Source organism: Prionailurus viverrinus, chromosome A2 (assembly GCF_022837055.1).
Source record: "Prionailurus viverrinus isolate Anna chromosome A2, UM_Priviv_1.0, whole genome shotgun sequence".
In the NCBI taxonomy this organism is placed as follows: domain Eukaryota; kingdom Metazoa; phylum Chordata; class Mammalia; order Carnivora; family Felidae; genus Prionailurus; species Prionailurus viverrinus.
The window spans coordinates 11,910,403-11,925,767 of NC_062562.1; the positions used below are offsets into that span (position 1 = coordinate 11,910,403).

Below are 15,365 nucleotides of genomic sequence, written 5' to 3' on the forward strand. Positions count from 1 at the left end.
ACCGCTAACCTACACTCCACCTGTAGACCTTCCACAACAGAAGTGTGTATTTGGAATTATACCGTAGGTAACCTTCGGGTGATTGGGTTTTCATCACCCAGCATAAATCCCCTAGAGATTCACTTGCTACGTGCTTTTAAAAACTACCAATCAGAAATTTCGAAGAAGGATGAAAGGGCCACCCAGCATCCTGGCTGTCCAGAGAGAAGCCCTGTTAGCGGGTCAGCGGCCTGCTTCCAGCATCCCCCGCTGCTGCAGGTGTGGGCGGACCCTTGGGGCTGGGGCAGCCGCTGGGGGGCAGAGATGTTCTAGGAGGTGAGTGCATGTGCCCAGTTTGTGCACAGTGTGCTTTCATGCCTCCTCACCAGCTCTGTCCCATCGGGCGAGTGTCCCAGCCAGTCTGAGCCTGCTCTCCGTTTATAGAGGTCCCGCACAGTCTTGGAGCGCTCCAAGTGGGCTGGACGCATAAGACCTTCGAAGTCGTGTCTGGAGCATGGCGAGTGCACATTATACGTGACCCACGGTATCTTACTTAGTGCTAAAGACGTCCCCAGGGACAGGTGCCTCCTGAGCCCTTTACTGTGAATTTAAAAAGTGTTTCTAATTTTTTTTTTAATTTTTTTTGAGACAGAGAGCATGAGCAAGGGAGGGGCAGAGAGAGAGAGGGAGACACAGGATCCCCAGCAGGCTCCAGGCTCTGAGCTGTCAGCACAGAGCCCGATGCAGGGCTGGAACTCACGACCAAGAGATCATGACCTGAGCTGAAGTTGGACGCTTAACCAACTGAGCCACCCAGGCGCCCCGAAAAAATGTTTTTAATTTTTTAAAAAGTGTATAAACTTAAAGCACAGATCCAGGAAACCACGTGACGGATGACTCCATGAGTCATGAATCATTTTTAGCCAAAGCCCCTTGTGCCCACCACCCAGGATACAAGTGGGCCTGGGCCGGCCCCCAGGAGCCCCTCCGTGTGCCATCCCATCATGCTCTCTGCCCCTTCAAAAGCATCACTGGGGAGTGAGCACCTCCCTACGCTACGGATGGCACAGGAACCACCAAGCACACGGCTCAGTCTTGCCCCTTTGTCTGGGTTTGGTCTCCTGATTCGTCCTGCGAGTCCCTCCCCCTTTTGTCCTTACTGTTGCGGTGTTGGTGTCCCCACACCTTGGGTGGGTTTTGCCACCTGCACCTTCACAGTCCCATCCCCCACGTCCCTCTGTCTATCCGGAGGCGGTGTCCGAGTTCTTTTTATGGTTCATTCATTTACTTATGTGTTCACTGGGGGTTGCAAAAGAGAAAATCTCAACAGTATTTCCCACCTTTTGGCGACCCAGGGTAGATGCTTGGTTTCTCCCTTTATTGTGGTGTCAGGGTGATGAGTCACATTCTTGTCTCATCGGGACCAGTTAGGGACCAATTCTTTTTTTTCTTTTTAAGCATCATATGGACTCACAGACACATTAGATGTGTTTCTGTATATTTTAGAGATGGAGAAGCTGAGGCCCAGAATGACTCCCTCTCACTTTCCCCAGAGACCAGCTCCTCAGAGAGAGCTTTGCCATGGTGACTGATGGGTCTGGGGTGGACCAGCCCGGCAGCTGGCCCTTCATTCATCCTCTCCCTCTGGTTATGAGCGTGGCCCTTGTTTCCCGTAAGTAGCATCATACTGTCAGGCTGGACTGCAGCACCCTTTTTTTTTTTTTAAATTCAGTATTTCTTGGGCAGTGTCAGCGGTCAGTGTCAGACGTGAGCGTGCGTGATCATTTTTAGCGACTGCATAATGTTCCCTTATTTGTATGTAGTGTGGTTTTCTCAGCAGGGTCTGTAACAGACATCGGTCTCCAGTTTCTTTCTGTAATCGGTGCTGAGATCATGGCTCCATAGGTTGGGATACCCAAAGGTCAAGTTAGGGTCGTCAGGAGGTGCTTCCTTGGTGATTCTGAGAGAGGGTACCCACGTCAGGGTGACCCGTTCGCTTGGGTTAACTTTCCCAGGCTGGTAAAGCTGTGGTAACACTTTGAAAAACGGCCCAGAGCAGGGTGGTGTGGTTACTTACACCACTTCGGCCATACCGTGCCTGGCTTTTTATATGGACTTGGACTGCCTGCTCACTCCCACGGAAGCGTGTCTGTGAGCTCAGAATCCAGTGCTCGGCGCTGGTTCCTGGCCGGGCAGTGGGCGCTGTTGTTGGAAAGACGAAGTGCCGTGACGAGCGAGGGGCCCCTGGAGGCCTGTGTGGGGCGGGGAATGCCGCACGTGGCCTTGGCCTGCCCAGCTGGGCACGTCACCAGCCCCCGGTCCGAAGCGGGCCTCTGCTTCCTACCAGCGGAGCGAGAGTTTCTTTGTTCGCCAAATGGCCAAACCTACTTCCTGCAGTTGTCGGCGGGATTAAGGGAGAAGAATGAAGGAACTCAGAATTTGAGGTACTGAGCAGGTGGGCAGCGTTGGGTCGGGGTCCGCTGTTCCCACGTCGGCGTGCCGAGAGCGGTGTGGGAGCAGCAGGCCTCTCTGATTGCTCGCCTTGATGTGAGGCCCGGCTGGGCGAGCATTCACCTCGACAAGGCCTCTCTTGCGTTGTGAGCCTCGGTGTGGGTTTGCACACCCACAGGCAGCCATGCTCGGGGGCCCAGAGATCTGCCACCTGGTGATGGCACAGCCTTAGTCGGGGCCGGAGTGGGGTGTGCCGGAGTGACCGTTTCCCCTTCCGAGCGTTCGTAGTTTCTGCTTATGCCGACTGCAGCCTCCGGTGTCCTCTGCACTGGTTTTGCGGATGCTTTCCATCCCTGTGTTTCCATTCGCTTGTGTGTTTTCCTTGTGAGCTGAGTTGGCATGGGGTCCTTACAGCTGGGGCACAGTGGACGGCCGTCTCAGGAGAGGAGGGCATGGGTCACGAAGGAAGGAAGCTGCCGGAAGGCAGGTCACCATGCCACCTGTCAAAGTAACTATCCTTTTGGTAGGATTTCATACTCATTTAATCACAGATCCAGGTGACGTTGGGGGCCAGTTGTGTTCAGATCTTCCCATTGCACGGCCATTACGTTACGACTCATGTGAACTTGTCTGCGGAGGGATCCTTTCCTGGGAGGGATCGCCCTAGGGGAGGCTTCTCCCTCAGGGAGGAAGGCTCTGGAGCAGGGGTTGGCAGACTTTTATCTGTCTGGGGCCAGGGGTGGCACTATGGAACTCTGGCATTGTGCAAAAGCAGCCACAGACAATACTAAGCAATGGACACAACGATGTACCCATAAAACTTTATTTGCAAGGACGGGCACGGACAGCTTGCCAATAGTTCACCGACCCCAGGCCTGATGCCCAACCTCTTCCGGTTAAAGAACATCACTGAGGCGCCTGGGTGGCTCAGTGGGATAAGCATCCGACTCTGGATTGTGGCTCAGGTCACGATCTCATGGTTTGTGAGATTGAGCCCCATGTGGGGCTCCGCACTCAGTGTGGAGATTCTCTCCCTCTCTGCCCCTTCCCCCGTGCACGTGCGGGCGTGCTCTCTCTCTCTCGCTCTCTTTCAAATAAATACAATTTAAAGAACATCACTAACCCCAGCTTCTGCCAGTCTAAGTTGTCTATTCCAGCATGTTTCAAGGCTCTCCTGTTAGTGGCGGGACCTGGCTGGTGACAAAGGGGTGGGAGGGAGATTTACTCACCATTTGAGGGCATTGCACACATCTGGTGCTTGGTTCCGCCTTTCGCCACTCCTCTCTGACCACCTTTAGCAGGTGTCTACATGAAGCCATTCTGAAATCTCCAGGTCCCTCTCAGAAAGCCGCCCCCCCCCACCCCGGAATCCAACTTACTCTTTGTCTTTCTTTCTGAAGGAAATTTCCAGAACTCTTTGCACAGTTCAAGTCCTTCCTGGGGGTAAAGGAGCTGTCATTCGCCCCGCCCATGAGCGACAGATCCGGGGATGGAATCAGCCGGGAAATTGACTACGCGTCTTGCAAACGCATTGGATCCAGCTACCGAGCGCTCCCCAAAACCTACCAGCAGCCCAAGTGCAGTGGGAGGACGGCCATCTGCAAGGAGGTAGTGCCACAGTAACAGCCATCACCCCCATGCTTTACAGAAAAGAACTGAGTGTTGACCCCCTAAATACTGAATGATGGATGGTGCTGGGGTGTGGCCAGACAAAATGCCTGCACTGAGAGGATGGTTTCTTCTCCTGCTGGTGGTTTTGGCACACCGTGGAACAGACGATGCTGGCGTAGGCTTTGGCATGTTCTTCTGTCGTTTAGACTTAACATTTCTTTCCTGCCGTCAGCCTGCTCTGTCCCGGGTTCGCTGTGCTTGGTATGTTCCATTTAGCTTGACCATTGAGTACTTTTTCAGGGTTAGTAGACAAGAGCATTCCTCTGTTTCCATAATTCAAGAGTGCTTGCTGGATTTCAGGATATGTAGCCCAGGAGTTAGTAAACTAAAATCCGGCCCATGCCTGTGTTTGTAAATAAAGTTTTGTTGGCACATAGACATGCCCGTTCATTTACATAGCGCCTGTGACTGCCATTAGCAGGACAGAGGCAGAGTTGAATAGTCCTGACAGACGGGGTGGCCTGCCAAACCTAAAATGTTTCGTATCTGGCCTTTTACAGAGAACATTTGCCAATCCCTGCAATAGTACGATTTGTTTACTTGACCAAAGTCACGTTTTCTCTTAAAATCACTTTCAAATTAATGTTGCCATTTGTGTGATAAAGTGGTTTCCTGTGAAATCAGGATTCCATTTCTCGTCTCCATTATCTTTTACCCTGGACGACGTAGTAAACCGTCCTGGCCGCCGAGGCCTGCCGCACTGGGCACACAGCGTTTCCTCTCGGTGCAGGTGCTGAATGACACCTGGGTCTCCTTCCCCTCCTGGTCAGAGGACTCCACCTTCGTCAGTTCCAAGAAGACCCCCTACGAGGAGCAGCTGCACCGCTGTGAGGACGAGCGTTTCGAGGTGTGTGTGCTGGCACCCCGGGGCCCTGGGTCCTGGCCGGGGTCAGGGAGGCGCGGGGTGGCGCCTTCCTCCCCAGCTCCGCTTTAGTCTGTCCTCCTCCCTCTCCACCCTGGGAGGCGTCGTGATCCTCCCCACCCTCCTTCCGAGTAGCAGGGATTCCAGTGCTTTCCAGCAGGGGGCAGCACCTGAAAGTGTCCTTTTTCTGCCCCGTCGGCCTTCCCGCCGGTTAGGAAATGGTACCGTTCCTTTTCATTTTAAATACATGCTTATTTGAATTTAATTAATTAACTCTAATTTTTTTCATTGAAATGCTTGTTGAGATCGTTGTACATTTACGTGCAGCAAGCGATCCGGATACCCTCCTCCCAGTGGTCGCCGCTTATAAAATCTCTGGCACAGCGTCACAGCCAGGAGGTTGACACTGGCACACCCGGAGGCTTCATTCCCATTCCCACCGTTGAGCTTGTATTTGTGTGTGTGCACACGCGTATGTGGGCACGTGTGTTTAGCTCTGGGTGGGGGTCTCCCCCGTGGAGGTTCCCGTATTCCCCACCACCGCTGAGATACTCCGCTGCTCCCCCACCGCCACGATCTGTCGCGCTGCTCTTGATGGCCCTACCCGCCTCCTTCCCCCACCCTGTGCTTGACCCCTGGCAACCACTGACCTGTCTTCCAGCTCTGGCACTTTTTCCTAAGGGGAATCACCCAGGGTGTGACCTTTGGGGACTGGCTCCCTGCCAGCACGTGCCCCGGAGAGTCGTGCGGGGGGGGGGGGGGGGGGGGGGGGGGGGGGGGGGCTGCGTTCGCAGTGAGTCCTTCCTTTTTATTGCCTGTGATGCCCCTGAAGGGGGTCAGCCTGGGAACCGCTTCCCTCTTCTCATGGGTCCACCCGTGTTCTAGCCACGGGATGTTCACGCGGTGGTAAGAGGCCCACGAGTCCTGTTGCGTGAGCACCTGGCTCTCACCATTGCCGGGGTCGCGCCCCAGCCACGTGACCCGCTGTGCGTGCTCCGGGCCCCTGGAGCTGCGTCAGCGCTGCCGCTTCCTGGTTTTCGTCATCCTCCCTCAGAGACGTGGAGGTTTATTAGTTCTGTCCAAGCATCGCTTCTGCTGACCCATGCCTGTCCCTGGGGCCCTGCTGCGCTGCCCCCCACACCCTCGACAGCCCACCCCTGCCTTCCTTTCCATAGTTAGATGTCGTCCTGGAGACCAACCTGGCCACGATCCGTGTGTTGGAAAGTGTGCAGAAGAAGCTTTCCCGGATGGCGCCTGAGGACCAGGAGAAGTTCCGGCTGGATGACTGTCTGGGGGGCACGTCGGAGGTGATCCAGCGCCGTGCCATCCACCGTATTTATGGCGACAAGGCTCCAGAGATCATCGAGAGCCTCAAGAAGAACCCTGTCACTGCAGTCCCTGTCGTCCTGAAAAGGTGCCCTCCCAATTCTGGCTGTCCCGCCTGCTACAAGCAGGTTCCCTGGAGCCCATTAGTGCTCTTTGTCCCCGGTGTGATGGGGCGGGGGGGCGGGCCCCCCCCGAGGGTGGCTTACTGTGGTCTCCAGCCTTTTCTTCATTTCCCCGTTCTACTCTTGAGAGAAAAGCACAACTGGGAATAATTGTGTCCTTCTAGAACTTTCCACCATGCACATAATCATCAAAACGAGAAAAGGAGCTATTTTAAAGCACAAATAGGATCGTCCTATGGGAGGGCTTGCCTTTTACATAGTAGTACATTTTGGAAAACTTTCTGACCTGGTGAACAGGTATTAATTAAATGGCTGCCCTTGGCCAGATGCTGTGCTCAGCCCTGGGGTTGCAGAGCTGAGCGAGGCTGACAGAGCCCCTTCTCTTGGGGCTTGCAGTCAAGCAAGAGAGCCCAGTAGTTAACCTAGCAACTACCCAGAGTGTGGTCAGGGCCATGGGCCAGGACGGGGAGGAGGTGCTAGGGCAGCGATATTTCGAAAACCACAAAAGCAGCCACGTTGCTTCTACAGAGCCCATGCTCCCCACCTTCCTCTTTTCTTCAGCACAGAACCCACTGCCCAGGCCAGGGGCTGGCTGTCCCGAGTTAGGAACGCGCCCGGCTGGATCTGTGGGTGGCTCCCAGGCTGCCCGCGCAGGGGTGACGGGTGGGTGCCCCTGGTTGTCCCCATGCTGAGCTCCTCTGACCCCGCAGGCTGAAGGCCAAGGAGGAGGAGTGGCGGGAGGCCCAGCAGGGCTTCAACAAGATCTGGCGGGAGCAGTACGAGAAGGCATATCTCAAGTCCCTAGACCATCAGGCCGTGAACTTCAAACAGAACGACACCAAGGCCCTCCGCTCCAAGAGCTTGCTCAATGAGATCGAGAGTGTCTACGACGAGGTGAGGCCCTCCGCCCAGGTCTGAGCCAGCAAGTGGTCCTGGCCCTCCGCTCCCGGCCCTCCCGGTCTCAGGCAGGTGGCTGGGTCTCGGTGCCTCTGTTTCCCCAGCGTCACCCTGGCTTTGTAGGGCTGGAATGGATGCTTCTGTGGCACTCAGCCTGGAGCTAGTCCGGGGGGAGGATTGTAGCGGTTCTGCCGTTGCTGGCAAAGGGCTCTCCCCTCCCCTCCTTCCCTCCCCTCCCCTCCTTCCCTCCCCTTCCCTCCTTCCTTACCCACTGGGCCTTGCTCGACCTTCCTTCAGGCAAATGATAACAGCGGCTTTCCTTTCTCTGCTGCCAGCTGTGTGCCAGGCACAGGTAGACCCTAAGAAGGAGCGTTCCATCGAACTCGTACAGACTTTATGATGCAGTACCATTATCTTCCTGGTCTTAGCAGCGAGGAAACTGAGGCACGAGAGGTGGCCACTTGCCAAAGCCAGCCACGGGAGTCCAGGCCCTAGGGCTCCGCCTCTAGCCGCTGCCCTGTGCCTTTTTGCCAGCTTTGGTACATTCAGGCTCATGGGGCCTGCACCACAGAACTGAGGCAGGGCTGAGCTCCAGGCTTTGAGGATTTAGGCATCAAAAAACCTCGTGCAGGGAGTAAGTGACTTGGCGAGAGCCTGTGATCGAAGCCCGTCCTGTCCTACCTACCTCCCCTGGGCCACCCTTGGCCCTGTAGGGCCCACCTGCAGGTCATCTGGTCTCTTTGCTCTGATCCTTGAGTAGGTCCTTAAGGCCTGAGAACACCGCCCTCCCCCCCCCCACCCCAGCAGGGTCCACGGTTCATCATCAGAATGAGAATTGACGAGGTGACACGTGAGACGAACCTCAGTCACCACAGAGTTCCTTCGCTCTTCCCCTGGGGGCTGAGGGAAAAGGAGCCCAGCGCTGTGTGTGGGACCCGAGGTTGGCTCACCAGCCTGGCGGGCTCCGCATGCCACAGGCCCTTCGTGTGTAGGGAGGTCGGCCCCTCGCTGCATTGTGGCTTAGTAGAGACCAGTTCTGTATTCCACACGTGGAGCTTGCGCTGAGGAAAGGAGTTAAAAAGATTTTCCAGGGCATCTGGGGCACAGATGCGAGAGGGACTCCAAAAGCAGCAGGAGGAAGGAGGTCACATCAGAGCCGGGAGACGGGCTGAGTGTCCGCACCACCCGTGTGCCAGCTCCCAGGACTTCCGCCAGCACGGAGGGACACTGAGCTCTCCTTAGTGTCACTAAGGGAGCCTGACCTCTGGTGGACACATGGGGCGCCCACCCCAGAAAGCCACGGTCCTGGCCCTACCCGTTTTCTGTTGGTCACTTGCTCTGTGGTGGTTCAGGGAGCCCCTTCAGTGCTACACGCTGGACTGCTCACCCAGAGGTGAGGATCCATGCTCACTTTTTCCTTTTTTTAATTTTTTTATTTTTTAACATCTTTATTTATTTTTGAGAGAGAGTGGGCCTGTGCGCCTGTGGGGGAGGGGCAGAGAGAGAGAGGGAGACACAGAATCCGAAGCAGGTTCCAGGCTCTGAGCTGTCAGCACAGATCCCAGTGTGGGGCTCGAACCCATGAATCACGCGATCATGACCTGAGCTGGAGTCGGATGCTTAACTGACTGAGCCACTCACGCCACCCCCAGGCTCACTTTTTCTGAGAGCCTGGGTTCATCAGCCTTGGGGCTGGGGCTGGGTGCTGCCCAGGAGAGCAGGTCGTTGGGGGCTGACATCAGCAGGCAGCTCGAGGCAGTCTGGACAAAGTGTGACCGTCTTCAGGTTTGCAGGAAGAAAAGTCGTTAGCTGGATAAAGACTGAGGGAAGGAGTTAGCCCAGGGCTTTGGTTTTCCAGGGCAAAAGAGCAGAGGGGCACGTTCAAAGGTCCTGCGCACAGCAGGAGCTCAGCACCCCTGAGGCAACGAAAGAGGCTGGGGGGGGGGGGGTGCCATAGGACCACGTGCCAGGGATGGGGGTCCCGTCATGAGCAGTGCAGCAAGGCCCAGAGTGATGTGATAGGACTGACCGCACTCTCATAGGTCAAGTCACTCTGGACCCAGAGAGGACAGCGGTTGGAGCGGGCTGCTGAATGGGACGGGGCAGGCAGGAGGTGTGGGCTGCACCCAGACCAGAGCGTGATGCCGTTAGAGCCCCGTGGCCCCGGGTGCCCCATCTCAGACAGCCCAGCTGGTCACTTCCTGCCTGATGGCCCCCTTGTGCCCCAGCACCAGGAGCAGCACTCGGAGGGCCGTAGCGCCCCCTCCAGCGAGCCGCACCTCATCTTCGTGTACGAGGACAGGCAGATCCTCGAGGACGCCGCCGCCCTCATCAGCTACTACGTGAAGCGGCAGCCGGCCATCCAGAAGGAGGACCAGGGCACCATCCACCAGCTGGTGCACCAGTTCGTGCCCAGCCTCTTCTTCTCCCAGCAGCTGGACCTGGGGGCGTCCGAGGACTCCGCCGACGAGGGCCGGGGCAGCCCCCAGGGCCAGAGCGCGGAGCCTGGTGACCGGAAGAAGCCGACGCCCGGGCCGCAGAGCGGTCCCCCGGAGGAGAAGGGGGCCGCGGGCGAGGCGCCCGCCCCCGAGCAGGCGCCGCAGCGGCACAAGCCCCTGGACGACGTGTACAGCCTCTTCTTCGCCAACAACAACTGGTACTTCTTCCTGCGCCTGCACCAGACCCTGTGCTCCCGGCTGCTCAAGATCTACCGCCAGGCACAGAAGCAGCTGCTGGAGTATCGGACGGAGAAGGAGAGGGAGAAGGTGCTGTGTGAGGGCCGCCGGGAGAAGGGCAACGACCCCGCCATGGAGCTGCGGCTGAAGCAGCCAAGTAAGCTCCGGGGTCCCCGGGGTGGCACGCGGGTGCTGGCGGTCACCAACAGGGCGGGGCGGGGGGACACCAGGCGGCCAGTCGGACGCGTCCTGGCACCTCGGGCCGGTGTTAGGGAGCCGGTGGCCGGAGGCGAGGGCCCCACGCGTGTCTGGCCCCCGGTGACCGCGGCCCCCGCGCCCCCAGGCGAGGTGGAGCTGGAGGAGTACTACCCCGCCTTCCTGGACATGGTGCGGAGCCTGCTGGAGGGCAGCATCGACCCCACGCAGTACGAGGACACCCTGCGCGAGATGTTCACCATCCACGCCTACGTGGGCTTCACCATGGACAAGCTGGTGCAGAGCATCGCCAGGCAGGTGAGCGGGCGCGGGCAGGCGGCGACGGGGACGGTGCGGCCCCTCCCGGAGAGTCTGCGCGGTGGGCCCCAGGGCAGCAGCACCTTTCCTTTGTAGCTTCAGCGGAGTGGAATTCACGGAACACAAAATGCAGTTCAGTGGCATTCAGTGCGCTCACCGTGTCGCGCGGCCACCGCGTGCCCCTCCCCTGGTCCCTGGCCACCGCCAGACTGCCTTCTGTCCCTGCGGATCTGCCTGCTCTGGGCGTTTCGCGTAAATGGAATCCCACGCCGTGGCCTTTTGTGTCTGGCTTCTCTCAAACTCCGTATGGTGTTTTCCAGATTCAGCCACGTTGTGATGTGTGTCATTGCTTCGCTCCCTCGTGTGGCTGCCTCCCGTCGTGTGGATGGACCATACCTGTCCGTCCACGCATCTGGGGGTGGCCACTTTGCTCGTTGCCACTTTTTGGCGATTGTGAACAGTGCTGTGAACACGGGTGTACAAGGATTCGTTTGACTCCTCGGTGACAGATCTTTTTCTTTTGTTTGTTTATTTTTGAGAGAGAGACAGGGCGTGAGGGGGGAGGGACAGAGAGAGAGGGAGACAGAATCCGAAGCAGGCTCCGGGCTCCGAGCTGTCAGCGCAGAGCCCGACATGGGGCTCAAACTCACGGACCGTGAGAGCATGACCTGAGCTGAAGTTGGACACTCAACCGACTGAGCCCCCCGGGTGCCCGACAGACCTTTCTTAAAGGTAATTTGGCAACACGTAAAGAACCATAGGCCAGGGACACCGGCAGGGGCGGGGGCAGCCAGTTAAGTGTCCCACCCTTGGTATCAGCTCAGGTCATGATCTCGTGGTTTGTGGGTTTGAACCTGCCTGGGATACTCTCTCTCCCCCTCTCTCTGCCCCTCTCCTGCTCACTCATCCTCTCTCTCAAAATAAATAAACTCTAAAAAAATCAGTTAATTTAAAAAAAGAATTGTAGCCCACTTCTGGAGGGAGAATATCGGGGACATGTATTAGCATCGTTTATAAGAGCAAAAGTCACCCAGAGTTGAGTGTCACCAAGAGAGAACAGTCATGCTAATAACATACACAGCAATACCCCAGGTGAGTCAGATGTGGTCTTGGGACACTAGTCCTGCTCAGTTACACCAGAACAGTTGTCGTTCATCCTGACTTTGTTTCCTATTTATCGAGTAAGGCTGTTTGCTGTAAAGCCGCAGAGAAGCCGAGAGAAAGTAGCGTCCCAACTCTCCTGCCCAGATACAGTTGCTAGAAACGGCATTTCCTTTCCCGCCAAAGTAGAACACACACAGAAGCGTGCCCAGATCCCACGCGTGCGGCTCAGTGGGTGGTCACAAACAGCCCCAGCGCTGCCTCCTTTCAGCGCCCCCCCCCCACAGGCACCCACGCCCCTGGTTTTGAGCTTTGTGTCTGTGTGCATCTGGCCACACCCCGCCAGTGTGATTCTGTGAGATTCCTCGGCCGAGATGCCTGAGCTCCCTTTCGCCTCTGCCTGGGAAGGACGGTGGGAATGAGCCCCTGTTTAGACCCTCGAAGTTGTCGTCTGTTCGTTTCCACCACTCCCCCCGGCCCGGGGTGGGGCGCAGGCAGGCTTCCCGGAGTGCACTGAGTCCTTCCTGGGGCTCAGGATCGGTGGCCTCTCCACCCTCACGGGCCAAACGGTGGTGACTGTTGTGGCTTATGTTGCATTTCCCTGAAGGTTTGTGGGGTGGGGCCTTTGCGTCCCTCTGTGGCCGTGCAGACGCCCTGGCTTGAGGGCCCTGTCTGTGCCGTTTGGCCGTTCCCCGTGGAGCCCACCTTTTCCCCCACTGATGAGCGGGGGGCTTTGCGTCTTCTAGGTGGTTGCTGGGACACATCACCACAGACACCCGTGCTCTGAGACCCTAACTAACCCTTTTGGTTTTGGCCACCTCCCTGTTTCCCTCTGTGTGCCGGGCTGGGTCTTTGTCCTTTCCTGTCTCTCTCTCTGTGGTCGTGACCTCTGTAGACGCGTGTAGAGGAAGCAAGCACCCAGGGCCTGTGCATGGCTCCGGGCGACAGGGATGCCAGGGATGTTACAGGGCTGGGTGCGCATCCCCAGGCTGAGCGTCCCGCCTGCCCCCGGCAGGCCACAGCTCTGGGGACAGTAGCCTTGACTTTAGCACCTAGAGGTTGGACCAAACCAGATACTCTGATTAATGTTTGTTTGTTTGTTTATCCTTTCCACAAACGTCTCCTGTGGAACTCCTCTCCATTTTCGTTACCAGCAGCCAACGTTCACTGGGAACTTGTCACGTGACAGGCATCGTGTGAGACTTCCGTGCGTCCACACGGTGTCTTTATTCAACAAAGCAGCACGTGGGGAAGACTCCCGAACCCCGAGCCTGTAGCAGCCTGTCCGGACCGCAGCTGGTGCCCTGAGGCCCCGGCTCACCTGCGCGGTCCGACCTGCCGCCCGGCCGCGTCCCTTACCCACCTTCTCCTAAACCTCAAGGTTGCAAGTGTGTTTATAGCGGTTGAAAGAACTAATTGTGTTTATAGCAGAACGCTTAGGGAGACGTGGCTTGCCACTGTGGCACCTTTAATTACCGTCCCCGCTCTGGCACCTTTTCTTCTGTGTTTTTTTTCTGTGTGTTTCTCGTGCCCCGGCAGGGCTCGTGGGTCTGGGCCGGGCTGCCCCTGGCCTTCACGCCCAACCTCGTGCGCTTTGCCGGCGTCCTCTCCGGGTGAGGCGGGGGCTGGGGTTCCAGCCGCACCCCTCCCCGCTCCTGGGGGCACGCGCGCCGGGCACCCACTGGCTCTCCCTCCCTGCCAGCTGCACCACCTCGTGAGTGACGACGTCTGTCTGAAGGTGGTGGAGCTCTACCTGAACGAGAAGAAGCGGGGCGCCGCGGGGGGGAACCTGTCCTCCCGCTGTGTCCGTGCCTCCAGGGAGACCAGCTACCAGTGGAAGGCCGAACGGTGCATGGCTGACGAGAACTGCTTCAAGGTGAGGGGCTCACGCGAGGCCGGGGCCGCGAGGAGGGCACCCGCAGCGGGGGAGGACGGGCCGCGTCGCTGCGGCCCGAGAGCCGGGCTGGGCCTGGGCCCTCACTCGGCCGCCCGCCTGCCTGATTCCACACGCTTCTCCTGTTCGGCCCTCGGAGGCCGGGGAGGGCCGTCACCTATGGCCTCGCAGGCCTCGTTCTGGGCTCTTCCGTGGCGTCGGGCTGTTCACCCTCCTTCTTCCCCAGGTCATGTTCCTGCAGCGCACAGGGCAGGTGGTCATGACCATCGAGCTTCTGGACACCGAGGAGGCCCAGACGGAGGACCCCGTGGAGGTCCAGGTAAGAGCCATGGCCCCGTGCTCTGCACCTTGTACACGCCGCGGGCCCCTGCCCCCCGCGAGCCCTGTGCACACGCTGGCCGAGCACAGGCTGCGGAAGGCCCACCCGGAGAAGCCCCACCATGCGGCCTGAACGCTGTCCTTGGAAGCCTCGGAGGGGCTGGTCAGCACACGTGCCGTCGGGAGCCAGTCCTCCGAAACCCTGCTCCTGGCTCTTCCACCTGCTGCAAATACCGTGGCAGGTCCACCTTGGGCCCGCGGCCCACATGCTCGCTCAGACACCGTGGCGTGTGACCCTTCACTCCCAAGCACGAGGGCCGGAGAGCTGGATCCCGGTCCCCGACCCCAGGAGAGATCCCCGGGCCCACACTCTGAGCTGCACGTGGTGCCTCCTTCGCCAGCACCACGGCCAGCAGCGGGGGGAGGGAGGAAGCATCCTCACAGCACCCCGCCCTGCACGCTTGAGGCCTCCCCGCAGGGTGGGGGCTGCACACCCGGCCCCTTCCAGAAGTTGCCTCCAGAAGGCCTGAGTCCGGAGGAGCCTCTGGCTCTCACAGGGTGGGAGCAGATAAAGGGTCACCTGGACACCGCGGGCCGTGCCCACCCCCGACCTGTGGCCCCTGCTCACCCCCTTGCCCTGCTGCTCGTGTCTTGATGTCGTTCCTGCTCCCCAGACCCCCCTGTCCTCTGCGTGAGGGCCCCGTTACCCATGTGAGCTTGCCACATGACGGATACAGCCGGGATATTACCCGGCAGGGATTTACCCACGTAAGCACGAGATGCCACGAGCGTCTAACTCCTGGCTCTACACGAGTGCTTTATCCACAGTTGCCGTCTGGCGCTTTCCGTCACGCGTCAGGCTCCCCGGGAGCTGCCATCCTCCTAAAGCTTTGCAGGGCGGGAACGAAGTCCCTGAGCGTCCCGGAGCTCCGGGTGTCCGGTGACAGAGGTCTGTGCCTCCAGTGACATGGGCTCGCCTCCCTCTCCCCGCAGCACCTGGCTCGGTATGTGGAGCAGTACGTGGGGACCGAGGGGGCGTCCAGCTCGCCCACCGAGGGCTTCCTCCTGAAGCCCGTGTTCCTGCAGAGGTGAGAGGCCCTCCGGACACGGTTCCCTCCCGCGGGCCCCGGGCGGCCCCTCCCGCCGCCGTCAGCACCAGGGCCCGACCGGCTTTTACTTTTCACCGCACGGAAGGGTTCGGGGCGGGGGGGGGCGGGGGGTGGCTTTCGTCGCTTCAGTTTGCCTCTCTCCGACTCTGGGGAGGTCGGCGTCTCCCGATGCCTGCGGGTCGTGAGGGGCTCCCAGCCTGCGCGTCCTCCTCTCGCCTCCAGGAACCTCAAGAAGTTCCGCAGGTGGCAGTGTGAGCAGGTGCGCGCCCTGCGCGGCGAGGCCAAGACCTCCTGGAAGCGGCTGGTCGGGGTGGAGAGCGCCTGCAACGTGGACTGCCGCTTCAAGCTCAGCACCCACAAGATGATGTTCATCGTCAACTCCGAGGACTACATGTACCGCCGCGGGACGCTCTGCCGGGCCAAGCAGGTGCCCCCTCCGCCCCCGCC

General features: G+C 58.8%; 1 protein-coding gene across 2 annotated transcripts in view; it reads left to right on the forward strand.

Annotated features, from left to right (window-relative positions):
- The window catches only part of SIN3B (SIN3 transcription regulator family member B), a 37,943-nt gene that overhangs the window by 20,507 nt on the left and 2,071 nt on the right, over positions 1-15,365 (forward strand). The window contains exons 9-18 of one of the 2 annotated variants that reach the window (XM_047847101.1): positions 3,831-4,038; positions 4,832-4,948; positions 6,139-6,377; positions 7,122-7,305; positions 9,537-10,140; positions 10,327-10,496; positions 13,300-13,473; positions 13,718-13,810; positions 14,803-14,897; positions 15,141-15,345. In XM_047847101.1, the coding sequence (XP_047703057.1) occupies positions 3,831-4,038; positions 4,832-4,948; positions 6,139-6,377; positions 7,122-7,305; positions 9,537-10,140; positions 10,327-10,496; positions 13,300-13,473; positions 13,718-13,810; positions 14,803-14,897; positions 15,141-15,345 (2,089 nt within the window). Of the gene's footprint in view, positions 1-3,830; positions 4,039-4,831; positions 4,949-6,138; positions 6,378-7,121; positions 7,306-9,536; positions 10,141-10,326; positions 10,497-10,592; positions 13,474-13,717; positions 13,811-14,802; positions 14,898-15,140; positions 15,346-15,365 lie in introns of those variants that run through there. The other variant, XM_047847108.1, reaches the window with a different exon arrangement.